At 40.2% G+C, this 27,979-nt stretch overlaps 1 protein-coding gene across 6 annotated transcripts; it reads left to right on the top strand.

Moving 5' to 3' along the window:
- Positions 1–1,768: 1,768 nt before the first annotated feature.
- On the top strand, positions 1,769–27,078 carry xpo1b (exportin 1 (CRM1 homolog, yeast) b). 6 transcript variants are annotated; one of them, XM_018694620.2, is made up of 25 exons: positions 1,769–2,144; positions 3,703–3,834; positions 4,225–4,326; positions 8,489–8,561; positions 10,023–10,084; positions 11,293–11,337; positions 13,593–13,774; positions 15,394–15,442; positions 15,555–15,674; positions 15,812–15,940; positions 16,049–16,207; positions 16,390–16,587; positions 17,151–17,289; positions 17,975–18,156; positions 18,360–18,516; positions 18,656–18,819; positions 18,974–19,108; positions 19,227–19,419; positions 21,285–21,391; positions 21,948–22,142; positions 23,620–23,788; positions 24,166–24,300; positions 24,406–24,565; positions 24,671–24,767; positions 25,607–27,078. In XM_018694620.2, exons 2-25 carry the CDS (start codon positions 3,709–3,711, stop codon positions 25,751–25,753), a joined length of 3,225 nt encoding a protein of 1,074 aa, XP_018550136.1. In that variant the 5' UTR covers positions 1,769–2,144; positions 3,703–3,708; the 3' UTR covers positions 25,754–27,078. The 6 variants fall into 6 exon arrangements, with proteins under 6 accessions (XP_018550136.1, XP_018550137.1, XP_018550138.1 ...); XM_018694621.2 differs by having other exon boundaries at positions 1,770–2,144; positions 19,227–19,410; XM_018694622.2 differs by lacking the exon at positions 1,769–2,144 and adding an exon at positions 9,480–9,528 and having other exon boundaries at positions 3,789–3,834.
- The last annotated feature ends 901 nt before the right edge of the window (positions 27,079–27,979 follow it).

Below are 27,979 nucleotides of genomic sequence, written 5' to 3'. Positions count from 1 at the left end.
ACTTTGGAAGTCTACCCTGCAAATGTATTTGTCTGCAAATGTGATAATACAGTCAAAATCCCAAGTGCAGATAACTGTGAGTATAGAGTACATGTAAATGATGGATGCAACAGTTGAAGTAGGAGTCATGGGACAGAGAGAGTTATATGAACCTATGTGAACATCTCTAATCCCACATTCTATATATCTGAACTTGAACTTCAGACACTGCTTTTTCCAGGACCATTGGGTTCCTAAAAAGTGGGCTGACCTGTTTGTGTCTAGTAATGTGTGTGTGCTTTCACTTCTTGCTGGGTAGAGGCTTCTAGGAATGTGACAGCATGGAGGGCAAAGCAAATGGCATTCATGAATCAACACATAGATAATAGGCTTTGAAATCTTGTTTGTTAATAACAAAGGCTCGGATATAGGCCAACTGTCTGGGGTGTGAGGCTGATCCAAGGACACTGACACCAACAGTGCACAGATATATATGTGAGATGACAGATAGCTTACATTTGTGATGGAAAATTGTATGCTCCTAAAATTATTTTTCAATAAAATCAATAGGATTTTAGGTAAGACTTTCTTTTAAGAATTTTGTGAGACATCATGCATGTTACCCAAACAGAGTATGATTCTTCATTACAATCAGAAATCCACTTACCATGTAATTAATTATATTATGCACTGTGGCTATAACAGTATATGCTATAAACTGAATTATTATAATGCTCCTCTTAAAATGACCAACATGTGCTTCAAAAACAGAAATAAGAGGCTTTGCACAAGCGGCTTTTCAGAACCAAACTATATCAAATAACATGCACATGTTTCTATGGGTCGCAAAGACATAAAGAGTGGTAGACAGTGTTGCTGGGTAAGGACTCAAACGCCCTTCGAAAAATCCTCCCTGAATGACTTTACTGGGTTGTGTACTGTCTCTACTACACACCAAATCCAGTATTTTTCCATCAAGTAGCGCGCTGGACCACGTGACCACAGAGAAGAAAAAAACGCTGTCATGTTTGCATCCTCAATTGACAGCGGTGCACTCTGTATATGGCTCTCAATTGGCAAAATATAGACAGTGCTGATGTATTTCTGGTCTCTAGTGCTACTGACACTATATATTTAAGGCGTCCACCGCTGACTTTGACACTGTTGCCCATTCGGGAAACGAATTCTCCTCCAGGTCGTTTTTCTAACCCCGTGCGTTCATGATCATGTAACCACTCCCACTCGTGGCTGGTGGAAAATTACCAGCTTACAAGCAACAGGCAAATGAATGGTACTTGCGGTTTATCACATCATTCAACCTAACAGTGTACCTGCAAGAGACAGCCACTGTCCGTTCAGAATATATTACGTTTTAAAGTAGTAGAACCCTTACACACTCTTAAGTGGATAAAATCACTGAATGGCATTAGTTTTGCACCTCGTATTTTGCGCGCGTGCAGCAATGCCACATAGCGTTTACATGACTGAAGGTAATGTATAACTTAACCCTCAGGAGTAGCAATAAAACAATGGTCGCTAAGTTATTCGCTATTCTGATAAGCGGAGTCATGAAGAAGTCCATTCTGCATGGGAGTCTGCCCTCTTTTTCACTCCGGGCGGAGTAGTCGCGTGGGCACTTGAGCGAATTGAAATAAACTGACAGGTCAGTCATTCAATAGGACATCATCTAGGAAGTCTCCGCCAAAGCTACAGCCAATCAAAGCACGATGTGGGCGTAACACCAGTCCAAACTTTACGCGGCGCCATCGGCTGAAAACTAAACCGAGATGGAATCTCCCAGTCTGAACCGGTTTCAACCGGTTGCGAGTTAGTTGCTTGAGAGAGGAGAGGAGGCGCAGGCACACAACCTCTATACCGCCCCGCTGGAAAATTATTAGAGTAACGAATTAATTAGTGAATCAAGGTTTACTTTGTTTCGTAAAATGTATCGGAGTAACATATTGCTGGGTTTGCCGTGATAGTAGTTTTGGAATCCACATCAGTGGTTCTTACCAGCTAGACATCACTCACTGCTGGAGCTGGAGATAGTCAACGCTGCAGAAATAGGAAATATTTTCTAATCAACAGTGATACTGAAGTAATCACTATATCTTGTAGTTTCTTTGGCAAACGCCACTCTTTTCAGTCAGAGCCTTGGACCTTAGGTAGGTAACTGGGGTGAAGTGCAAACCTGCCATGCTGTGATTAACGTTTCTTGGCTTTAGCTGTACATGGAATCAAATGCATTGTGGTGTGGGTTTTAAGTTGTGTTAGCTTATAGTTAACGTTGCCTGTCATAGTGCTCCTGAAAAGACAAGCTAATTCAGAATGCAGTAGCATCAGTGGGATAACAAAATAGCCACCGACTGCCCGCTAGCTAGCATTTACCACTTTATAAGGATTTGCTAACGTTGGCTGTCAGAGATAAAGTGCTGTAACTTAACCTAACTGAATGCATAACTAACCTAGACTGCATCTTGTAACGTTACGTGTGTCATTGCAGATGAATAAGTAACCAAACGCTGTATGATTAAATCCGTGCCTCTCCCACCACAGCAGCATCACTCGTGTGCGTGATGTGAGCGGATGTCAAGTTGATGTTGCTAGGTGCCTAGCAGTAGCCAGTGTTAACTTTATCTGTGTGTGGTGTAAAGCGTCTTAAATATATCGTTCTCCAGTCTTTCTATAGAGTAGTCGCAGTACAACGCGTCAACTTTCCTAAACAGTGTTGTTAAATGATACAGCGAGTAAATTATGAACTCCCCCGTCCCTGGTATCCTTGGTGGGAGTGGTTGTAGTCAGCAGTGAAGGACCACATGTGAACTGTTTGTGCGACACATTGCTAACAGACAGCTAAAGTGCAGAGTAAATGCTAGCCAATGTTAGCATTTTGTATGAAGTATGCTAGTTCCGCGCGAACACATGAGCTCCATTAAAGGTAATGCTAGTAACTGTCAACAGGGGCTTTTAACCACAGATGCAACACAGGTAGCGGTCGCTATTTGTAGGAGTGAACTCCGTCACTTACAGATGTAAACAACGTGACGTCGCCTTGTATATTCGGCACGTGGCTGGGTTAACCCCCTTAAGATGGTCGTGGTAAAAAGTGCTTAATTAGTGGAGCAGAGTAGGCAGTATGGGCGGGCAGCGCAGTAACTGTCGGCGTATTTCTATGTTTGTATCGGGAAATGTCATTGACTTAAGTTTTATGAATGGTGTACTCAACCGTTGATGGATCAGTATTACTCTGTTTTTTTTGGCAAGATAGTGTGGTGTCAGTCTGGTAGAAGCCATCCTCTCACCAATAAAGTTAAGGTTACCTGGGGTTTTGAGGCATTTCTAAAATAACAGAATAGTGTTAAATGCCACTGGGTGAGATTATTTGGTTAATTTGTCTTTGCTGCTGAGGTCCTTACCTGCAAGTCCTGATTTATGGGATAGACCAGGGCACTGTGTTTAAAACTTACAGCCAAATTGCAATTATAACTATAAAATCAGTAGAACGGGCAAAGATTTTTTTCCTTTATGCACTCTCTGAGCAGTGACAGGCCTGTGACACCACAAACTTAACCTCTTAAAATTATGGCTTACTGGTGGGTCTAGGGGGTGTTTGTTACATGGTCAGCTGTTTGGAATTGTTTCTAAACACACAGTTCACATGACTTTGCCTGTTGAATGCGTTCTGTGCACTCTTGACCCCTCCCTCTGCTGTCCTTGTTGCAGAGCTCTATGCCAGCAGTTATGACAATGTTAGCAGACCATGCAGCACAGCAGCTGCTGGACTTCAACCAGAAACTGGATATCAATCTGCTGGATAATGTGGTGAACTGTCTTTATCATGGGGTGGGACCACAGGTATGTTTTGAAGCATAAACAAGCTTTTATAAGCTATCTGACATACAGTGTGTGTGTGTGTGTGTGTGTGTGTGTGTGTGTGTGTGTGTGTGTGTGAGTGAGAGAGAGAGAAACTTCTAAAAGTAAAAGTAAAATATTTGATTTTGACTATCATGGCAAGCAGTGTTTTTCAATGCCACCTGAGCCAAATCACTATCACTCTGTATGTTAATTCTTCATTTCCTGTTCTACCTGTGAAATAAATCTGTCAAGGAGTGACAGTTTCACATGATGGTTTTAGCACAGACATGTTTAGAAATTACAGTTGCTGTGCTTTCCAAAATACACTTGCAAGTCTCTTCATGGCACCTTGGTGTTAAATCTTAAGTGTCATCCATATTTGTATTACAGCAAAGAATGGCACAAGAAGTGTTGACACACTTAAAAGAGCATCCGGATGCCTGGACGAGAGTGGACACCATCCTCGAATTCTCCCAGAACATGAACACTAAAGTAAGCTAGTTCCAGTTCAGAAAATATTGGTGGTAAAGACACTTACTTGTGCTTTGAGGAAGCAAGACTTTGAAAAATGTGAAGGGAAAAAACAAACAATTTCACTAGATCACAGTGGTTTGTTTATGGCATGCTTTTCATATAAAAGATACCACGTGGGGATCTTTTTTATCGAAAGCAACTTTATGTACTGGAAGTGCATATTGTGGGTGCACATGGCCCCAGCAGAAGTTTGAATGTAGTCCTGGCAGATTTTCCTCCATGCCCTAACTCTTGAGCTATGCAGAACCTCTGTCCCTCTGATAAAATAAATTCTGTTCAATCTGTACCTACCAGACAAATGGCCATGCCTGTCAACTCCTGGGGTTAATATAATCAAAATTCCAAATAAGCTTCTCAAGATTCTTCCCTGTTGGTTCTGGGTGGAATTGAGCTCTTATTTCACTTATCTTTCTTAATCATACAAATCTTATCAGCTTAAGCTGACATAAGAACTAGTTTTGTGTGCCAGTATGTAGTCAGATGCAATGTTGGTTTTCAGATTACTCCTCTCTCTAGAGATGCACCTTCAAGTAAATTATTTATTTAAGTAAATTAGGAATTTGAGTCATAAATCAGCACAAGTAGATTTGAGTCATAGATTAAATAAAAACAAAATCATGCAGTTATTCAGAATTGTTGCTCCTGCTTCACTTGTCATTATTCAACAAATGGCCACACACAATTCTAATGTTTGAACATACTTCTGTGCATCTTACATGCCTTCCTGTGCGTAAATTAGATGAGACTCAAAATGCAGGACAAGTCTAACCTGTTTTTATATCAAAAAGGCCTCTAGTGTACAAATAATGACATCAAGTAGAGACATAAAATGGGCCCCCCTATTAGTTCAATATATGGGCATATTTGCATGGCCAGGGGTCAGATGCATGTGCAGGCTGCAACTGTAACTCCACTTTGCCTAACATTTGGTGCATCAGTTTTGAGACAACTTATGAGTTAAGGTTATAAAAAAGGGCAATCACAGTAAATTGCTTAGATAAAGAGCTGCAGTCAATAGGAGTGTAGTTAAAGTGAAGTTATGCTTCCAGCACGTCAGCAACACCTTGCACTCTATAGCTTCCTGTCATAAAATCAATGGCTTTCTGCACACACTAACTTTGTGGCTCATCCACAGCTAAAACCACTCACACAGTTAGTTGTAAACAATACCCAGTATCATCAGTTAATATATTTTTGATTGATTCACTCAATAAGTAGAATGAACTGATTGTTGATAAATCATTGACGTACCTTGCTTATTTCTTTTGTTATTTAAAATACTCAGATTAGGGCCCTGTCCCTTACAGTATGTCTACTGATAACTGTACATTGTGCCCCTCCTGTGTTGTGATATAGCCGATAAAGCAAACTTACTGTGAATAGTGATCCAGAAACACTCAAAGACTCATAATTGTATCAACAGAACAAAATTGTTGGGTATGATATTTAAATTAATTAAGCATAATCCCATGTTCATGGGAAATAAATTCATGAACTGAGTATGAAGTAATTAAAGTACCATACATCCACAACTTCCTCAAAGTAAACTTGCCTTTTTCTGTTTTGCTTGCCTATAAAGACTGCTTTTAACACTGACATTCATTACTAATGTCTGAGTTGATGTATAAATCATATTTTTTCTAGTTTTAAATTAGTAATTTGCCAAAAAATGGGGGCATTAGAGGAAAAGAGGAAACAAAAGGTAAACACCTCTTGAATTCTGCACTTATCTTGTTTCATTAGTTTAAAAAGTGCATAATTTCAAAGCACTTTGAATATTTGGCTTTTTTCTTACAGTAATTATACTATTTGAGAAAAAATGTACTGAATTCAAGCTGTGACTATTTGATATTAATCACAATGTTCCATTATGTTTATGGCTTGTAATAGGAAGAAAAGGGGTGTGTCATCCTGTGCATCATGACACAGCTAGGCTTTGACGGCAGGCCTCCACAAGGTCTACCCTTTTAAATTCCCTTTGACTGAATTCTGTTCATCCGTTTCTATTGCATCTGTTTCATTGGACAGAGGGAGGGTGCAGGCTGCAGTCAGTAGGATCCATTGTAGAGAGACAGTGTGTTGGTGACTTAATTTCACCTGTAGGGATCATGGCTCTGTTCCCGCCCCCACCCCTCTCTCCTTTTACAGTGCATCCTCTTCCTCCTCTCCCCTCTGTTTCCCTCAGTTCCTCAGCCAAGACCCTTTAACGATGTGCTTTTGCCAGCTAAAAAAGTTGCAAAGCATTTGGCAGTTTTCCTGCTGAAAATTTCTCTCCTTACCTCTTGTGGTGGTTTGTGCAAAGTGTGTGGCAGTTAAAGGTGAAACAAACATGCCAAAAATGAGTGCAGCACTCAAAGTGACACCTGTCAGTGGTGTAGTCAGTGTGCCTGTAAGGAGATTTCACCTTTAATCTTCCAGCATCCATTGTCTGTAGCACATTAATCCTGCTTTAATAACATTCTATACTACATGTCATTTTTTATTTTTTGCAATCATTGTACTCTTGAATTGATGATCCCTACAGTTGAAACAGTCAGTTGAAGTAACACCAGATCAAAAACGAACTTGTAATTAAAATGTCTTTTTTTTAATTTTTTTATTTATGCTTCACTATCATGCAATCAGAAATTAATACAGGGCATAATCTGTGGTTGGTCTTGCTGTTCCTTATGACACACCAGTTAAAGGGATCTGATTTAGGCTCACCTTAGACTTGAACCATAATATATATATATGTTAGTGTTAGGAAAATTGACTCGCATGGTTTAGGGTTGGGTATCAATGAGATTTTACTGGTTTGGATTCTGATTATCAATTCTGGTTCTTATTAAGGGCTCATTCAGATTCTTGGCATGCTGTTTGAGTAATAAAAGAAACCAAAATATGCAGGCAAAAACCACCTTCATTTTTAGCTGATTTTAGGCTGCAATAAAAAAAGTCACTTGTCATCAATGAGGTATTTTGGGATTCTATTTTTTAAGATTAAAAAAACAAGATAAATATTAATATTATGATAATATTACCATTTTATACTTAGTTTTATTTTATTTGGACACTGTAGCATTAGATTCTGGGGCATTACAATTGTAACTGGAAGTGTTGACAATGCTGCATTCTTAGTGGTTGCTGGGACCAAAAAGAGCCTTGTGTTTCTGTTTAAGAAATGCAAAGCTGCACTGGTGAGGGCGTGTTGCTTCAGGTAAAGGTGAAACACAATCCAGGAGGTCCAGTTTGAATCCTATATCCATGAATTTGAAGGCATATCAGACTCAACAGTGCTTTCTAATATTTTGAGGGACAATCTTGCTACACTGGAGAGCAGAGTTTATTTTTGGTATCTATGATCTTGACGTATAAGGCCAGGCTGCGTTGCAGTAAAAGTTAAGTGCAGGTGACCCTGCACTGGCACCCCTGCTGCAGCAAGAAAATAGTTCCCTTCAAATGACTGTGTGTGGTGCGTTTTTTCATCCACCCAGCATTTCCATGTGAAGTTTGTCTGAGTGCAGCGGTATAGTCACGCTTCACTGCTGTCTGTGTTAAACTTAGCTACACCTTTGAGCTCAACCTCCAATCTGTAAGCACTAGACCTGTATGTTGACACATGTGACACTGGTGAGGTACACGGAAGCACAGGAGGTTCAAACTGTCAGTTCTTCTATACTGGAACCAGTCCCAATGCCAAACCAGTTGTTGATGCCCAACCCTTCATAGCTTCTGTAGTCTCTGTACAAGAACATCTAACTTGGTCCTTGTTATGTCTTCTTGACTATTCGACTCACCCATGGAGCAATCAGAGCCAAAGCTGCTTAATGAAATGTTTTATTTTTCTGCTGTGTTTTGTTGTCTGGTGTGGTGCTGGGAGAAACAGCAGGACTTCTGCAGTGTTCCAGCTTAATGCTGCTTGTGTAGACATAAAAAAACAAACTACAAGTGAATGTTCTGCATACTACAAAATCTGCATGAAAGATGTGGTTCAGTCCAATCCAATTTAGAAATGCAAGTTATTACAGGCTGGTCCACTTCATACTGTTTTTGGTTTGTATACAAATTACACAATGCTTGTTGTTGACTGTTATCACAAAGCTTCATCCTAATGCTCCTCTCTCCCTGCGTGTTACAGTACTATGCTCTTCAGATTCTGGAAACGGTTATCAAAACAAGATGGAAGATTCTTCCCAGGAATCAGTGTGAAGGTAACCTCACTTTGTGGTATAAGTCACAAAATATTTACATTCTGTTAGTGCCTTTTTAAATGTTGTGACGTGCTGTTGCCAAGTTGAGGAGTATTCCCCCATTAAGCATGCTGGTTTGTTTTCTGCTCGACTGGCTTGCACTGGCCGCTGGAAAATGGTTGGATTCTGCACTGTAGCAGTTGTTTTTAGAGAGAAAACAACCAAAACCCCAACACAGATTTTTTAAAAAAAAAAAAAGCTTTATGAGGGGCATATTTAAAGAAGTAGGGAAACTTAGTTGAAGTTATTAGCCCACTTTCTCTAAAATGTTAATGCCCCTATTTGTTGAACTTCTGTCACAGCATCTTTCAGATTATTCAGATGGCATTTGTTTTAGTTTGTAGAAAAAATAAGACATTCCCAGTGTTGGTTTTAGCCCATTCATATCGCTGTAGCCATAAGGAAAAGAGGGATCTCTGGAAAAATTCAAGATTTTCATTATTTGTTATTGTTGTTATATAAATTCTACTTTTTAGACCTAGGATAATGGGTAGGAGCATCAAAGACTACAGAATGTTGTGGTATATCAGAACAGTTTTGGAAGGTAAATTTTCAGACTTTAATTGTTGCCTAATTGCCAATTCTACTTCCAGCTTCTGTCAACATGTCCCTGTTTCCTTAGTTTTTAAAACTAAATTTACTGTCCCTTTGTTACCACTTAGTGCTGAAGTCATTTTGATTAAAAATCTTTTTAGGAATCTGAAAACAGTGGAATAAAAAAAATCTTAAAAGATTTTGGTTTGAGCAAAAAGGAATGATTATGAAATAAAATAAACAATCATGTGCAAATCAGTTGATTCTTCCTCCCTCCATTCTTTTATAATTTTGCTCAAAATTCATTTTTTCATTGACCTAAGACTTCCCTACTTCTGACCGTAGATGCCTGAATTTTGTTCAAGTGGCAAACCCAGTGCAGGGCGACCGGCAAGTATGTCTTTTCCCCCCTTGTGCCAGAGTATTGCCTTGTTTTCGGCTCCGCTCACTACACCCCAGCACATCATTTTCAGAATTGACTACAGCTACAGTCTAGAAACAAATGCGAGGGAGCTGAAAACACAGTTTTTTAAAGATGCTCTGCTCGCATTGACAATCTTGACTGTCTGCGAAAACACCTGGGGACATGTAGCTCCCACTGAACTGACCAAAACTTTTGCCCAAATAGAAGTTCAGTGGCAGTTGCAACCCACATCCATTTATTTACAAACTGGCTTTGCAAAAGTAAGCAAATGGAGGACACACCTTTTTTTAAAGTACGAATGTACAGGGATAAGATTGGCAGATTCATCTAGATATGAGCCAGCAGTGTTAGGGTTACTGAGTAACATGCTCCAGGCAGCTCGTCATGTCAGGATATGTTGAGATTTTCACATTTCACGGGTGCACGCTAACAGAGTTCTTCTGATATCTTTGTGTATTTGCCAGGTATAAAAAAGTATGTTGTTGGTCTCATTATCAAGACTTCATCAGACGCATCAAATGTGGAGGTGAGTAAACTCTGAATTCAATCTACAGTTTTTGCGATAGCTGCCTGTGATTTGACAGCAGCCCATGCATCACTCACATAAGAGAGGCAGCAAGTGAACACAGGGTTCAAGTGTGATTCAGCACCTCAGTGACATAAGATGAAATTCACATCTGTTAGTGATTACAGCAACTGTCAGAAAGTCACTTTGATTGGTTGTCACACCGCTGTGTAACCCAACTGTGTGAACATGGCATGAAAAAGAGGAAGCCACGTTGCCTGTGAATGTGTGTAGCTGCCTAGCCTAACTGAAGTTACAGAATATGACTGAAGCTATATTTTTCCCTTTAGTACTTTATTAATATTATTGGACTATAGCTGGTACTCAAGACAGTGTAAAAAAACAAAACTAAAACTGACACAAATTTATTGAGATCTCCAGAAAGAAAACCTAAAACGAAACTTTAAGTGTACCTTGAAAACTAAGCTGGAAATCAGACATGTGAGCTGTGGATTCAGCTCTGGCGTAGGTAACATTTAAAAATTAGAGTGTTGGTGCCAGCTAAACAAAAATGCTGCCTGTCTCTAACTTATATACCTCTTGGCTGTTAGTATTTAACTTCATGCTGAGAAAGCAGCTTTGCAGACATGTTTCTGGTGTTTGCATCATTCTCAAACATGTAACTCTGCAAAACATTACACATTAAACCTACCTGCACAGACCCTTCAGAGGTTACTTACTGTAGGTTATTGAGCCAACCAAGCTGACAAGGTTGTCTTTGCACAGTGATTTGATTTGACTCTAAATTTCACATTCAGGTGTGAGGATTCTATAAATTACTTGTTATCCTCAAGAGCACCCAACTATTCAGAAATAATAATATCATTCAGCTTGAAAAACCATGATTTGCATCATTGTGATAGAAAGTGTTACATTACTGTACCATGTTTATCTTCAAATATATTAATCAGCCCTTAAGTATCTCCAGTTTCTACAAAATACGAAGCATCTGACTTTTATTGTACTGATGTCCTTTTCTAGTCACCACCTTCCATTGTCTCAGTGTTTGATTTCTGACTTGTAACCCCACATTTAGTACATTTGTATGTTACATTTCAGAATGGTTTGCCATTTTCCAAATTAATGAGGAAATGACAGAAGGCCTGTGTTCAGAAACTGAGAGGGTATTACTAACATTCATTTATCCCTTCTTTATTTTTACTTTTTAGAAAGAAAAGGTGTACATTGGGAAGCTGAACATGATCCTTGTTCAGGTAAGTCTTCAGTACTAATGTCAAGTCAAAAAAACTAAATGTTTTCAGTGCTACTTTTAGGACCATTTAAAGCACAAACCCCCTGTTGCTGCCAAACATTTAGACTATGGAATGGTAAAGAAATAGTTTTTCTCCAGACTGGAAACTCTTGACATCTGAGGCTTGAGGAATAGCAAACTTCTTAAACACAAACAAGATACTAAAGTCGTGTTATTAGGCAGAGGACCTAATGTTTATCTAGACAGTTTCAGGCATAGATTTTTTTTGTCCTGCGCTCAAGAGTGAAGTGTAAAATTAAAGTGTTTTTGTTTTTTGTAGGGTTACTTCAAGTCGATCTGCGTGCGAATTGTGAATTGTGGAAAGGCACAAAGAAGTGGCAGCAAACAGTTTCAGTGAGGTTATTCACACTGACAGAAAGAGAGTACACAGTAGCAGGGAACTCAGTTCAAAACAGTTACTTGCATCCTACTCATTGCTGAGGATAATTGAAAGCCACTAACATTGGAAGAGTGCTGACCACACTTTTTGACACCAAGTAGGGAATAGAAGATTATAATATACAAAACAAAGTGTATTAAGCAAATTACACCTTACAGCTCAGTGGGTCCTGCTGGAAATTCAAGGTGGTTGGTCAGTTTCTCTCAGGTTAACTCAGAGTGGTCACTGAGTGTTAGCCTATTAGATAGCTATCAAGCAAACGAATGATATAGTAGGTGAACCCCTGTCTAAAACATGAGAAGTGCAAATGTAAACCAGTAGTAGTAAACTGTAACTTAATTTGCATTAGTCAAGCAATAATTTAATCTTAATGCCATTGGTTGGTGTGGATTATGGATTAATTGCTTTTCTGTAGCTCCAGTGAGGGATTGTGTGCAGAGTAATCCAGAGATTTACAGGTAAAAGTGTATGAGTCTTTTTCAGAACATTCACAACCTCTTAATGTTAGACAAGATGTGTAATGTGAAACACAGCACTTATACAACTCATATAAAAAGAGAAAGCTGACTGTTGTTTGAGGATAACAGTGTGGGTTTGGGCACCATGCTGCTGCCTCATTGCTCCCCTCAGCTTTTGTAGTGATACTTTGTTACCTGAAGATGTCACTCTTAATTAGGCTGTCTGGCTCTAAAATGTCAGTGTCAGTGAAGTTCATGATTCCTTATTAAAATTGCATATTAATTCTCCTTGAAATGTCTCACTGAGGCTGCTGATGCGTAAAAAGTGTGGCTGAGACCTCCTGATTGAAAAGAGGATTATCTTTCGAGAGAGCAGGCTGCAGGAGAAGCAGCATGTTTGTTTGTATGGTAGGAAATAATATGTCTAGTCAGTATTGATGTAGCTGTTTTTAACCAGCAAAGTGGTTATCAATGACACACAACATAAGTACACAACAACACATTATATAACAAATAGTGTCAGTGATAATTGCACCCTTAGTCCAGGAGAGTGCTGAATCCTGTAAGTGCTCAGCTGTAGAAATGAGCTTTTCACTGCCCTTGTGCTGTCTGATCAACAAATTAGTCTGGACCACTTCAGGACACTATTGAGCCAATGAGATATATGTCAGAAAGGACCTGAGACTGACGAATTAGACCGTAATGACTTATTAGGGTCCGCATTAGGAATTTTGCTCCTTTAAGTGTGTGGGTAATTGTGTGTGGATTTGTTTTGCTACATCATTCGAAAAACAGGAACCCAGTACACTTGTGGGGTCTGACAGTTGTCAATAGTTCAGTTATGATGGTAAAGGTTAGGTGCTTGGGAATGCATTATGTCAGTGATAGTTGTACTGGGATGTGTGTGTGTTTTTAATGTATATTTGTATGAGAGAGAAAGAGGGATATTGGCCCACTGGCCACACGAGTGACTTCGCATTAATGCCAGTGAGAATGAGTCACAGCTTGCGTCAGCTGAGCTAACGTTGTTTTGGCCTTGAGGGACTGTAGAGCTCCAGATTCCACTCTCATCCTCAGGAGGCTGTGTTTAAAATGTTTGTGTACAAGTATGCTGTATTTGTGCGGGTGTGGGGTTTGCTTGTATCATGTTATTTTAGGAACACGCTTTTATATGCTGATTACTACTGTATGCTGGTAGTAAGTTCTTCTACAAAGCTTAAACAGGGACACATGCTTGAATCGAGATTGTAAGAAGTTATTTTTAGCATGAGTCACAGATTCATCCCCTCAGCTTTTTCAGCAGAAAATGTCACTCTTGAACCATGTGACACCGATAAATGTGTTCCCCTGTGTCTGCAGATCCTGAAGCAGGAGTGGCCCAAACACTGGCCCACCTTCATCAGTGACATTGTGGGGGCAAGTCGCACCAGTGAGAGCCTTTGTCAGAACAACATGGTCATTCTGAAGCTGCTCAGCGAAGAGGTCTTTGACTTCTCCAGCGGCCAGATGACCCAGGTCAAGGCCAAGCACCTAAAAGACAGGTCAGCATGCTACAACTTATTGTATTAAACCCTGGGAACCAAATGATGGTCATTTTATCGAGTGTATAAAAAACACACACATTGCTTTCATCATTTTCCTAATTAACCTTGCAAGCCTACAGTGTGTGGAATATCTCATTAAAGTCAGACTTTAAAATATTCAACTTAATTACAGTATTTCTGAAACATTTTTGTCTGTGAACCTACAAAGTTTTATCACATTTAAGAGTCCACATTAATCCAGCACTTTCAGAGCGTCAAATAAATAACCTCAGTGTGTTGGCATTTGAGAATTTGCAGTTGGCAGTTTATCCAGTGACGTAAGGCTGTGATCTGTTACAGAGGTGCAGACAAACATTTGCCTCTTGCCATCGATACCTTTAATAACCCACAAACAATATTTGACAATTCAGTCAGTATTCTTATTAATTACCACCATGCAAACACTGGTCTGCACAGCATAGGACACGGTTTGAGGCAGGATGTCAAAGATGAATAAGCTTTATTTCCCCCATATCCAAGGGCAGTTGTTTCCTGTCACGCACAATTGACTGTTGTTGATGTTTCATTACATCATCCTATTGCCCATATTTGTCTGATTCAGATGGTCCCGGAGATGTTGATAAGGGTTGAAGTCATGTTACTGAGGGGAAAACTGTATTGGGACCCAAATTAATTCAGGCAAATTCAATTCAATTCAGTTCAATTCAGTTTTATTTATATAGCGCCATATCACAACAAAAGTCATCTCAAGGCACTTTTCATATAGAGCAGGTCTAGACCGTACTCTTTAAAATAGGTAATTACAGAGAGAGACCCAACAATTCCCACCATGAGCAGCACAAGGAGACAGTGGCAAGGAAAAACTTCCTTTTAAGAGGCAGAAACCTCGAGCAGAACCGGACTCAGGGTGGGCGGCCATCTGCCTCGACCCGTTGGGTTAAGAAGGGGGGGGGGGGGATAGCAAGAGAAGAACATAGCATAACACAGGTTCCATATAAAATGTAAGGTGATGCCAGTAATACAGCAGTAGTAATGATAGTAGTTATAATTAAAGTATTAACTGCTAGCATAGTAATACAACTAATAGCATTATAAGTAATTTCTAATTATAGCAGCAAATCTGTTTAAGTATATTTTCCTGCTGGAAAAAGAATCCTCACCTTGCTGTTTTAAGCTATATGCGATTGCAGATGTCTGCAGAATGGAGTGCAATTTATCTTTAGTCTTAGTGTAAATTTGACTAAAGCTTTTTTGCACTGTTGCACTATGTCCCTTGTGTGTCACATAAGCTTTTCAGTTACAACTGCTTTCAGTTATCTCTGAAGACTTTCTTCAGTGTTTAATATGGAAGTAATTTCCAACAGAAAACATTACACTGTGATGAAATGTAGCACGTTCAAGGAATAAGATCAGATGACCTACTACATGTCCACATGTAACATGGCGTATAATAAATTAGTGATTGTTTAGATAATCAGCTAATAAATAATAAATAGATCAAACATAAATCTGTCATGACTCAGCTCATCAGATGACATGGTCTCTCAGAGGAGGAATGCAGGAGGATTGTGTGTTTGAAGCATATGTTCTCTAATATGTCCCTTTGTTTCTCTCAGCATGTGCAACGAATTCTCCCAGATATTCCAGCTTTGCCAGTTTGTTATGGTATGCACATCTTGACATCTTACTTTTTAGTATTGCTGTACAATATTTTCTTTTCTGTTTCAGTCCAGTCTTTATTCTTCACCTATTTGTCATCGTATTGGTTGCACCTTAGGAAAATTCCCAGAATGCCCCTCTGGTTCACGCCACTCTGGAGACCCTCCTACGTTTTCTCAACTGGATTCCTCTTGGCTACATCTTCGAAACCAAACTGATCAGCACATTGGTGTATAAGGTATGTACACACAGACACACACCATGTCATGTAACAGTTTTACTTAAGCCTGCGTCAGAGTGAAGAATTTGCAAAAGAGACACAAATTTTTAACCAAATGAGTCTTTAACTGAACATCTGCTTTTAACTGTTTTCAGTTCTTGAACGTGCCCATGTTCCGCAATGTGACACTGAAGTGCCTGACAGAGATCGCTGGTGTCAGTGTCAGCCAGTATGAGGAGCAGTTTGTCACACTCTTCACACTGACCATGTGTCAGCTCAAACAGGTGAGCTAAGTGGGCTCCGATTAAAAAAAAAAAAAACAAAAAAACATTTACACTTCCCTCTGTCTTAGATCCCTGAGTAGAATTTTAATCTGAACTATATGTGTTTAGATGCTGCCTCTGAACACCAACATTCGGCTGGCCTACGCCAACGGGAAAGATGACGAGCAGAACTTCATCCAGAATCTTAGTCTGTTCCTTTGTACTTTCCTGAAGGAGCACGGGCAGCTCATTGAGAAACGGCTCAACCTCAGAGAAACATTAATGGAAGTAAGAGAGAACACTGTCAATCACAGGAGCACAATATTCCAGTTGTATAATTGCCTACGCACACAGACTGCACAGGAGAAAATAAAGGAAATGCATATTACAGATTAAACAAATAATGCTATTTGACAAAATCTGTCTTGTGTAAACAACTACATTATTATTCCTACTGTTCCCTTTCACAGGCCCTTCACTACATGCTGCTGGTGTCAGAGGTGGAAGAGACTGAGATCTTTAAAATTTGCTTGGAGTATTGGAACCACTTGGCTGCTGAGCTCTACAGAGAGAGTCCCTTCTCAACATCCACATCCCCTCTGCTCTCTGGCAACCAGCACTTTGACGTGCCTCCGCGCAGACAGCTCTATCTGCCTGTGCTCTCCAAGGTACAGCACACAGCCAATTACTACTGCTCTGTTAACCTGCTCTGTTAAAGAATGAACACTTATGTAGCTTTGATTGGCATTGGCCCTGATTGTTGGGAAGTCAGCAACATGGCCGTTAGCTAAGACATTTAACATCTTAGTTTCTTGTTTAATTTATGAATTCAGCTTTTTCTGTTAAGAAACTTTTCTCACTTGGACGGTAGAGATGGATACAGAGAGGTTTCAGAGTCTTAGCTCACAGTCATACTAGAATCACTTGGCACTGTTGAAGCAACAGGTGGCTGCTAAACTTCAGCCAAAAGAGTTGCTAGTTATAATGTAATGTAAAAATCAGATCAGCAGCATGTAAAGCAAAATAACAACAGATTTTTTTTTCCTCTTTGGTGATAATATTTTACAGTCTACAACATAGTGTGTAGTGTGTGTGTGTGAATATAACACTTAAACATTTATACTCACACAGACTACACTGTGATATGTTTGAAATGCATGTGTGCATGCGGACAAGCACGGCAGTTCCTCGATGTGTGTACGTGCTGACATGTTTTTATCTCTCCTAACAGGTGCGTCTGCTGATGGTTAGTAGGATGGCCAAGCCAGAGGAGGTACTGGTGGTGGAAAATGACCAGGGGGAGGTGGTCAGAGAGTTTATGAAGGACACAGATTCCATCAACCTCTACAAGAACATGAGGGAAACCCTTGGTACGGCTCAGTAATGATAGTGTCAGTGTTCACATCCGGTGTCGTTATCCTCAGTCCACCTCTTGGCCACTAAATATGCAGTATTTCATTAATCACAGCCAAAAAGAGTCATATGATTTTTGTTTAACTTCCAATGTATGCATCCAAAAGACTGGGTGAACTTTACTCAGTGGCTCAATGGTTCTGGGGCTTTTTTGTGTGACGTTTGCATGTTCTTTCAGTGTCTGCATGGGTTACTTCTGGGTGCTCTGCTTTTCTCCCACAGTACAAAGGCCCCCAGGTTAGACTGCAACCTTTGTGACCGAGAAGAGAATAAGCTGTTGTAAAAAAGGGATGGATGTAGCTTGTAGCTTTTATATGTGTACTCTCTACTATTGGCTGCTTGTAACATTAACTCTAAAAATGTAATGATAGTGATAATCATGCTGACTGCAGGGTCATAAAACAGTAGCTGTATAGCACCTGCTGCTGCTAAGATTGGCTTTTGATTGATATATTGATCAGTGTTACTCACCACACTGGCCATTAGGGTAAAACATTTCACATCCTCTGTTTTGCACATTATTCTCATGTTTTCTGCAATGTTTGCCCCGGTTCAGCACTGTGCAGAAACGTCCTCAAGGCTTGTTGTTTACCAGCCATCATACACTGACTGATACTAAAGATGTGCTCTGTCATTCTGCAGTGTATCTCACTCACTTGGACTACGCAGACACAGAACGCATAATGACAGAGAAGCTTCACAACCAGGTGAATGGAACTGAATGGTCCTGGAAGAACCTTAATACATTGTGCTGGGCCATTGGATCTATCAGTGGGGCAATGCATGAGGAGGACGAGAAGAGGTTCCTGGTCACTGTCATCAAGGTAAGAAAACCACTTAACTTGTCCTTTATTTATACAGTAGCTTCAGATATTATTATATAAAATATTCAAGAAACATATTTTTACTTTTCTATTCGGGACTCTCATTTAAATTAAATCAACAACACAATAAAATGTCCATGGATAATGGACACTAAATTCTGAGCTGAGGTCTGTGAAGATGAATAAACTCCAGATTGTTTCAGGATCTGCTGGGTCTGTGTGAGCAGAAGAGAGGAAAGGACAACAAGGCCATCATAGCCTCCAACATCATGTATATCGTTGGCCAGTATCCACGCTTTCTCAGAGCCCACTGGAAGTTCCTCAAAACTGTGGTCAACAAGCTCTTTGAGTTCATGCATGGTGAGAAATAGTCTTTTTTTAAAATGAATTTTGAAATTGACATGGATCGATTTTAAAATGTTGAATCCATAAATATCTTGCTTTTAAATATTATGCATTAAAAAATGTATACTGTCCCTTCATGTTTCTCCTGCATCAGAGACCCATGATGGAGTTCAGGATATGGCCTGTGACACATTCATCAAAATTGCCCAGAAGTGCCGGCGCCACTTTATCCAGGTGCAGGTGGGAGAAGTGATGCCCTTCATCGACGAGATCCTCAACAACATTAACACCATCATCTGTGACCTCCAACCACAACAGGTCAGCACAGTGATACACATTGGTGTTGTCATTATCTAGAGATTAGTGCTAAAAAGACACATCTATTATCCAGAGTTTCCACCTCTTCTAATATAATTTCTCTCACTTGCCCAGTCAAGTTTGCATGTTGACAGGTTTTCTTGTTTGTGTCCAGGTTCACACATTTTATGAGGCAGTAGGTTATATGATTGGGGCCCAGACAGATCAGGCTGTTCAGGAGCACCTCATAGAGAAATATATGCTGCTGCCTAATCAAGTGTGGGACAGCATCATCCAGCAGGCCACTAAGGTAAGAGACAAGTCTACTATTACCCAGTATACCAGTTTATATGTCTGCGACCAACAAACTAGTCCAGTTCTATAATCTGCTCTGTCCCACCTCCTGCTGCCCGTCTCTCCACCTTCAGAACGTGGACATTTTGAAAGACCCAGAGACTGTGAAGCAGCTGGGCAGCATCCTGAAGACCAACGTCAGAGCCTGCAAGGCCGTGGGACACCCATTTGTCATCCAGCTGGGACGGATTTACCTTGACATGCTCAACGTCTACAAGTGCCTCAGTGAGAACATCTCTGCCGCCATTCAGACAAATGGTAAGGGAGGTGTGTGTTTGTGATCTTATAGCTGACTGATAACATGTCTCCGTTCGCATTGTTGTCGACACCATGATGTCACTGAGTTCACAGGAGTCACTTGTTATTTAAGGTGTGAAGTAATATGTAACCACTTGGGAAAGGATGTCAGGAGAGGATGTTGAGGTTCTCTGTGAGTGTGATATCCTGCCACACACTAAGGCAGGGATACAGCAGCTCTATTAGCATCAGACAGATGGAGGTTCAGTCTGTATGGCCTCTTCAGCATCTCTACAAACCATCTGCTTTGTCACTGGATGGTATATCAATGCCATTGTCTTCAAAACTCGGGGGAATGAGTCCTAACCTGACTGATTTGCTCTTCTGTGTTCTGCCTTGCTCTTGTGGAGGACTTGTTTGGGTTGTTAAACCTTTGTATGGATCTGTACAGTGCATAGACTGTGTGGCTTCATTGTTGTTTTGGCATGCAGTCCTTTATGTAAATCCAGCATTGCTGCAGTGTGCTGCCAGGTTTGAAAAATACCCAAATGTTTTCAGTGCCATGTGTTAGTACTTTGTTTAGAAAGAGTTGATTTGAAGCTCAAGTGACACAAACTATCATTTTGTTCTTTTTTTTTTTTTAACTTGGTTGGTCCTACAGTTTTACCTTAGCCTTTACTTATCCTCTTGTTTTGCAGTGGCATTTTAGTATTTTGTCCTTTAGGTTTATAGGCTCACAAGACTGTGAAGTGTGTCACTAATGATCAGATATCAAGGATTTTTGCTGTTGCATTTACAGTTGCAGAGAGCAGAGCATCAAAAATATAACCAAACCTTTTTGAGATAAGTTCTGTCAGTTTATGAAATAAGACAAAAGTATAAAATTGAGAGGGATAAGAGCAGAGCAGATGGGTTTTCAGAAGAGAGGAAAAAAGTAATTTGTGATTGAAACCAGGCTTACAGCATCTGATAATGCAGCCTTAACTGTAGGGCTAGAGAATATAGATAACATTTTCTGTGTTGATGGTGATAATTGTTGGGATGATCTGTGGGGAATGTCCTTTTTTGACAGTCCCATTCATTGAATTGCAGCAACTGGGTAAATGTTGCAATAGGCCAACACAGCCAATGATATGGTATTCATCAGGAGAGCTACAATATCGTAATGGAGATGGTGGTTTAACAAAGTCTCCATGCTTGACACATGTATCATCTCACAGTGTACTTTATCATATTACACAGGCCTGCTTGAGAATAATGTTGTTGTGTTACTGGCGAGCAGTTTGGCATTTACCAAACTATTATATAAAACAAACAAGACAGAATAGAGACTCATAAAAATGCTCATGTTGATATTTCCCCTCTCAACCTTTTGTGCTCATGCCCCAAAATAATGTATCCAAAATCAAAAGGTTACTGTTCTTCAACCCTTGAGATTACAGCCATAACCCAGGTCTCCTTTGAAAGGTAACCCTTTAAATTATACAAACAGTGTGAGTAGTACACAGGTATACTGAACCAAAGTTGCAGAGGCTGATATTTTGTTTGTTTTTGCATAAAAGGGACAGTAAGGCAACTCTGTATCAACAGCTGTAGCAGTGATATGAGGCCTGAGACGCTCAGAGGATCCTCATATCACAGCTGAAACTCTTTGTATAGGTAGAATCAGAGGATCAGATTTGAGTCTCAGTCACGGTACAGACCAGAACTAAAGTGGCACAACCAAAGTGTCCCACTACTACTACTGCATGCACATCACAAGTGTTTGCAGGTTTAGGTTTGAACCCCTTTTCTGTGCCTTTACACACCTTCACAAAACAAAACTGTTAGACTAAAGTCTGGGTAAATTTCCATCACAGAGTGTGTTTAATATGCATCTGTCCTTTTGTGTGCAGGTGAGATGGTGACAAAACAACCCTTGATCCGAAGTATGAGGACAGTGAAACGAGAGACGCTGAAACTGATCTCAGGCTGGGTCAGCCGATCAAACGACCCACAGATGGTGAGAAATGAGGAAGCACATCACTTCTGGCAGTGGAAAACCTAATATTTCTCAAGTTGTCATTAGAACAGTTGTCCTATTTTTGGGCTGATGAACAGTCCACTCTAAATTCACAGAAAAAAAATGAAATCATACAACAACAATGTACTCCGAAAACAAAGTATTATGTGGTCTTGAGCAAACAGCAGTGATATATTTTTACTCTTGTCCTCAGGAGATACTGCACACTGTGGTAATCAATGAAACGGCTGACAGTAGACAAGTAGAGCTAATCCAGTTGGTATTTTTAGATCAAGCACAAAAATTTCAGTTCCTCGTAGCAGACTTGGTCGTTTCTGCCCCCAGCTGTGTTTTTATCTGAATAACAATTAATATTCAGTTTCGGTGTAATATTCAGAGTTTGTGCGATTCATATTTAGATTTGAGAAGCTCCTTTGTTACGTACCTGTCAAAGCTGAGCCTCTGAGAATCACGTTTCACCTGTTCTTAAGTTTGTCTGCTCCTGATTTTCCTCCTCTGCTGTTGATCCCTGCTCATCCTTCCTGTTGTCTTCCAGGTTGGGGAGAACTTTGTTCCACCGCTACTGGACGCCGTCCTCATCGACTACCAGCGCAACGTCCCCGCTGCCCGAGAACCCGAGGTCCTCAGCACCATGGCAACCATTGTCAACAAGCTTGGGGGACACATCACCAGCGAGATACCCCAGATCTTTGATGCAGTCTTTGAGTGCACCCTAAACATGATCAACAAGGTGAGACATAATAACGCTAACTAAACACAGTTTAATGAGACAGGTAATATCAGGGCTAAATATGGCTAAAATGTTACCACAATAAAAAATATTATTAGCCCATATTGATCATTAAAAAAATCTTTGGCAGAGTTTAAAGGCTGATTTTTGTTCCAGAGTGAAAGTTCATTGCGGTTTAAAACTTTTCTTTCTGGTAAGAACATAACAAACACTTGACAGTGGAACATTTCACAAATCAGATTTTATCACAATCATATAAAAACAAACTAATCTAAAACCTGACTTCATGCAACATAATTGGCAGTTCATGATTTATTTCTGTGCATGCTATCGAAGCATGGAAATTAATTATTGAACATTTATCAACCGTCTGTTTTTCTTTCTCTCAAGGAAAATTATCTTGTTTTATATTGCAGTATAAAATTATATTGTGATAATTATCTTTATTGTTTTATTTCCCAGCACTAGTTAAGACTGAGTGAGCTGATGATTTCAGCTACCCAGTGGTTTACTGTCTGATGTGCTGTAGGACTTGTGGATATTGCCATTTGACTAACCCTAAATATGTGATATAGTGATCTGCATCTGATACATAGTGTTTAACGTCCATTAGCACCTAGTTTCATGTGTTGGACATCAGGCAGATCAGTTCAGTGGATATCAAATCACTCCCAGTGTAGCAGGCTGTTTTCTTGTCATCATGAGGTTTCATTTGCACATAGGAAAGCATTCTGTATCATGTCAATTACAGCAATATACCTGACTGATTTTATTCATATTTTAAGCAAAGCGAAGTTGGTTGACGTGGACATTACAATACAAGAACAAGGTCTTTCATGTTGTAACAGCTTGTATTTTACAGGTGCATAAATTCTATAAATATTTAGTCTTTTTTTTCTCAGTCTTTTACATCTAGTTCACATTGTAGTCTCAAAGTAAAGGTCAGTTTCTGCACTTGCACTTTATCTCACTGACAGCTGCAGTCCAGTCGTCCTCAGTGGGTGGTTCTGCCTGCAGCCCTTTCCTGTCTTGGCTTTCTAGCTAGAGCCCAGCTGGACAAAATGCACAAAGAATAGGTTACAAGTGAAAACTGTCAGTCATTCAAGTTTCTGAACGGAACTGTTTTTTGGTGTCATCTCTGAAACCATGAGACACACAAGGCAGGGCCTTTGGAGAAACAATCCATAGCTCTTTTCATATTCTTAAGAAAAAAAGGGAAGTTGCTATCTTTGCCCATTTGGTAATTCATCCATGAAGCTATTCTGTGGGTCTGAAGCACAACCTGTACAGTCAGACAGTCTGACATGCCTGTAAAGCCACAGCTCACCCCTGGTAGTGATATTTTGCATAAAAGATTGATTGATTATATGATACAAATTTGCTTTCTAAATACCTTAAACAATGTAGATAATTAGAATCATAATATAGTGGGAGTGAATGTATTTAATTAACTTCCTCTGTTGTGTTTTTCTACCAGAACTTTGAGGAGTATCCAGAGCACAGGACCCACTTCTTCTACTTGCTCCAAGCTGTAAACTCTCACTGCTTCCCTGCATTCCTCGCCATCCCCCCAGCCCAGTTTAAACTGGTGCTGGACTCCATCATCTGGGCCTTCAAACACACCATGAGGAACGTGGCTGACACTGGTAAGGCTACTGGGACGCCACACACCCATTTTACATTTACTAGTGTTCATACTGAGAAACAGCGCTGAGAGCATGAATACTAAATGATGGTGCTGTGTTTGGTCATGTGATGAGGACAGTGTGGGGATAATCCACAGCAAACAGCAAAAAAAGCCGGTGTGGGCCAGTTCATTTGTTTAAAAGGCAGAAATCTGACACTGCAGGTGTACTGTGATACTTTACCTCAGCAATGTTCAGAAGCTCTCTCTCATATTTATGTGTCACATATGCGTCTGGCCCTACAGTAATGTGCAGGTATAATGTTCCTTTGGTGAAGAAGAAATTTGAGGAACAGTGCACAGGAAGCTGAAGTTGCGTCCATGTTTCTGCTCACCCAGGTCTGCAGATTCTCTACACGATGCTGCAAAACGTGGCGCAGGAGGAAACGGCCGCTCAGAGTTTCTACCAGACGTATTTCTGTGATATACTGCAACACATCTTCTCTGTGGTCACAGACACATCGCACACTGCCGGTGAGTTCACGCAGGAGATCTGGGGACACCCAGGGCTCCCAGATCTACTGAATACACAGGTAAAAACATCACAGAGAGGTGACTGTGTCAGTGTGTGTCCCGCAGGCCTGACCATGCACGCGTCCATCCTGGCCTACATGTTCAACCTGGTGGAAGAGGGGAAGATCACCACGGGCCTGAACCCTGCCAGCCCCACCAACAACCAGGTGTTCATCCAGGAGTATGTGGCCAACCTGCTCAAGACCGCCTTCCCTCATCTACAAGAGTAAGTATGGACACACACACACACACACACACACACACACACACAGTCTCTGCTTTAGTAAAATACACATTTATTGATCCCTGTGGTTGTGTGTCTCTGTGTTAGTGCTCAGGTGAAGGTGTTTGTGACTGGGCTGTTCAGCTTAAACCAGGACATTCCCGCCTTCAAGGAGCACCTTAGGGACTTCCTCGTCCAGATAAAGGTGAGGCTGTCAAGAGTGTGTAAGTCATACTAAGTCATAGGCTACTGTATAATCAACGGTTATACTTAGTATTAATTTAATGTAAATGTATTTCAGTTGTCATCTCTGTTTGTTACTAAGCTGAGTTAAAGTGAACCAGTCCCTGCATACCTCTGTGCTGCACAGCCTTTGTCTCTTCTCACAGAGGTTATCAGTGGCTACATAGCTCACTGCTTAGCTCTTGTTTCCACAAATAACATTTTCATACATGGCCAGGTTGCCCTTCTAAGTATATGGAAGGTCTATGGCTACTGTGCCAGTTTGTTGTTGGAATAAACTGTGTATGAGTGACACAGTGATGTGCTAAATCACTGAAGGACAGGTTGAGTTTTTCTGGTCTGCTGATTGGTCCACTGCTAAATGGAGGCTCCGTTTTTGTGTCAGTTATCAGTGGTTCTTTTACTATAATCTTAGAATAAGGATCTTTCGAGATGTAATCAGGATTAGAGCTAAAACACTTCACACAAGTCAAATCATCATCAACAATATTGATCATCAGTTTATTATTTAGCATTTTTGTACAATAAATGACTTTAACTTTTACTGTCTCACTGTTTTAAATCAGGTTTATCTTTCTAAAACTAAGAGACTAATCAGTTGACCTAAGATTGATCAACAGATTAACTGATAATGCAAACAATCAGTAGTTGTGTCCCCAGTCAGGATCCTACAGTGGGATGCTAAGTGGACGGACAGAGATGTCGTTTTTTTAAGTCTTTTAAAGACTTAAAGACTTGAGCGTTCACCCTTCAGCTGCCGGTGGCGTTTAGTTTGATCTCCTCTCTCTTCCACTCTTGCAGGAGTTTGCAGGTGAGGACACCTCAGACCTGTTCCTCGAGGAGAGGGAGGCATCACTCCGTCAGGCCCAGGAGGAGAAACATAAGATCCAGATGTCGGTCCCAGGCATCCTCAACCCTCACGAGATCCCTGAGGAGATGTGTGACTGAGCACCAGCTCAACCAAACTGTACAGTACTCCAGACAACAAACAAACAAACAAACAAATAAACCCTAACCACAGCAAACACAACAAAACCCAAGAGAAGCACTTGAGTGTGGTGGGAGGCCACTCCCCCTCTGCAGAGCATACCATCCCACTGGATGTTTGTTGACCAAAACAATGCCAATAATATGTAAATGATTACCGCGTCACCCTGTGGCCCTTTTTACATAATCTGCGTTTTCTATGGAGACTTTTTGTGTAATACCTTTCCAGAACTGTTAATCTAAGCTTATGTTTTGTTGGTCTCTGGCTCATCCCAAGACCTGCATGATGAGGTTGTAACGATTAGGACAAGTTAACCATCTTGTTTTTGTTCTGTTCCCTCCAGCTCCCTCGTTCTCTTTTCCCAGTTCTTCCCTTTTCCCATATATTTGTTTATATATAAATATATTATATATACAGTCTGAGCAGGGTTTTTGTGAAAACAGCATATGTGTCAAGTCGGCATAGAGGCTTCTAGACCTGTGGTGAGACGGACAGGAAGTGGTCTTTTAGAGGAACACGCACCGCTTATTTGGTGCCCCACGGGATTGTGGGAGAATGTGAATCTAACAGATAATGAATGAAGGCTGAGAGATGCTGCTTCATGTGTCAGCATCTGTTGCTCATGAGTTATGCTTCACCTAAAAAAGTGTTTGGCTGCTGCCAACATGAGTTTTTTTTTTTTAGAGAAAGCAAAACTGAATATGTGCATATCATCCCAATTGTATAGCATCTTTATTACCATGGGAACATTTTTTTTTCCTTTTATTCTATTGTTTCTTTTTGTTGTGGGTGTGTGCGCGTGTGTGCTGTCGCCTAGTCGACATCAGCGTTTTGTTTTCCTCTAAGAGGATTGTTGCTCATTTGTGAGCCTTCATTAATGGGATGTTTTAAGGAAGTGGCGGAGGTATTTATGGGTTCTTGGTTGGTTGCATCTTTAACAGCTCCTGTTTAACTCAGATGGCTTTCAAGATTTTGAATTGTACTAATTTAGATTGTTTACCATGCAGTAGTGCTACAAGACACTACCTTTAGAGCAAAATGAAAAATAAAACTGGGTTTACATTTAATTTTGTATTTTTGCATTTTTCATTTGTATCTGTTTGAGTTCTGTCCAAATAAACAAAAGGCTTTTTGTCCGCAGAGCAAATGAATTGCCAACGAGTTTAATTAGGAAAAGAATGTATAAATCCAAATAAGTACCCAATCTCTAATGGCAAATTTCCCTCCTCAAGGTGTTACATTTGTTGTGAACTTTTTGAACTGATTAAAGTTGAGAATTTTATAACCCTGCCTCTGCTCAGATTTCTTTATTTCACAACAGGGACCCATTTTTATAGCCACTGCCTCACAAATGCTGTGAAGTATTTTACAGAGATGTAAAGGTAAGTGCAAACATACATATAAACAAAATAGAAATGGGTAAAATAATAAAGACCTCTGTCCAAAGTAGTTTAAAAGTTTCACACTGTCATTAGCATTAACAGCTGTTCAGTGGTATTAAAAGATGCAACAGGTCTGCTAGGCTAGCTGGTTAGCATGCTAACTTCAGTACAAGAAAAGAAACAAAAGGAGAGTTAACACTGGTGTTGCTTTCCACTGCAGGAGACAGCACTTGGCAAGTAAAGGAATGAAGTTTGACTCAACTCGCAGTGTTTCTTGTAGACAGGTAAGTAAACCGCTGTTAATGCTAATGTTGGCTACATAGCAAAACCTACACATAGCACCTTTTAAGTTTTGTGTGAAATCAATCAATCAAAACCCTGCAGTCTGAACAGTTTGGACCAGGTGAAATGATGACACGTTGGCAGGAGTGGCATTCTTGTCCTGGGATGTAGAAAGATGAGCTAAGTTTATAGTGTATTTTCAGCATTTATCCACATTGTTTCAAATTGAACCAGTAGGAAATCTCTTGACTGGGATGAAGATTTCTCTGATGGACATCAGAAAAAATACTAGTTACAAAGTAGATTTTGAATGTATTACATGCTTGGGAAATTATTTCTTATAATACTGTCATTAAGAGAACTTAATTTAAAGATGATTGTAACTATATTGTCCTAACTTCTGTACATCCTATACTGTTTAAAATGATTATTAGCATGTGCATACTTAAAATCCAAAAAGTATATGTGCAGTCCTTGTCTCGGTATAATGATTCACACCTGGACTGCTCTCATCTAAGCTCA

The sequence above is a fragment of the Lates calcarifer genome, linkage group LG16_LG22, assembly GCF_001640805.2.
Source record: "Lates calcarifer isolate ASB-BC8 linkage group LG16_LG22, TLL_Latcal_v3, whole genome shotgun sequence".
NCBI lineage: Eukaryota > Metazoa > Chordata > Actinopteri > Centropomidae > Lates > Lates calcarifer.
This window is presented reverse-complemented; position numbering and strand designations above follow the sequence as displayed.

Bases quoted from the DNA above. Each gene is read 5' to 3' on its own strand.
- xpo1b (XM_018694620.2), top strand. From the start codon at position 3,709: ATGCCAGCAGTTATGACAATGTTAGCAGACCATGCAGCACAGCAGCTG. The intron at 11,338-13,592 runs GTAAGTCTTCAG...CTGTGTCTGCAG, and splicing joins TGAACATGATCCTTGTTCAG to ATCCTGAAGCAGGAGTGGCC. The intron at 18,157-18,359 runs GTAAGAAAACCA...AGATTGTTTCAG, and splicing joins TCCTGGTCACTGTCATCAAG to GATCTGCTGGGTCTGTGTGA.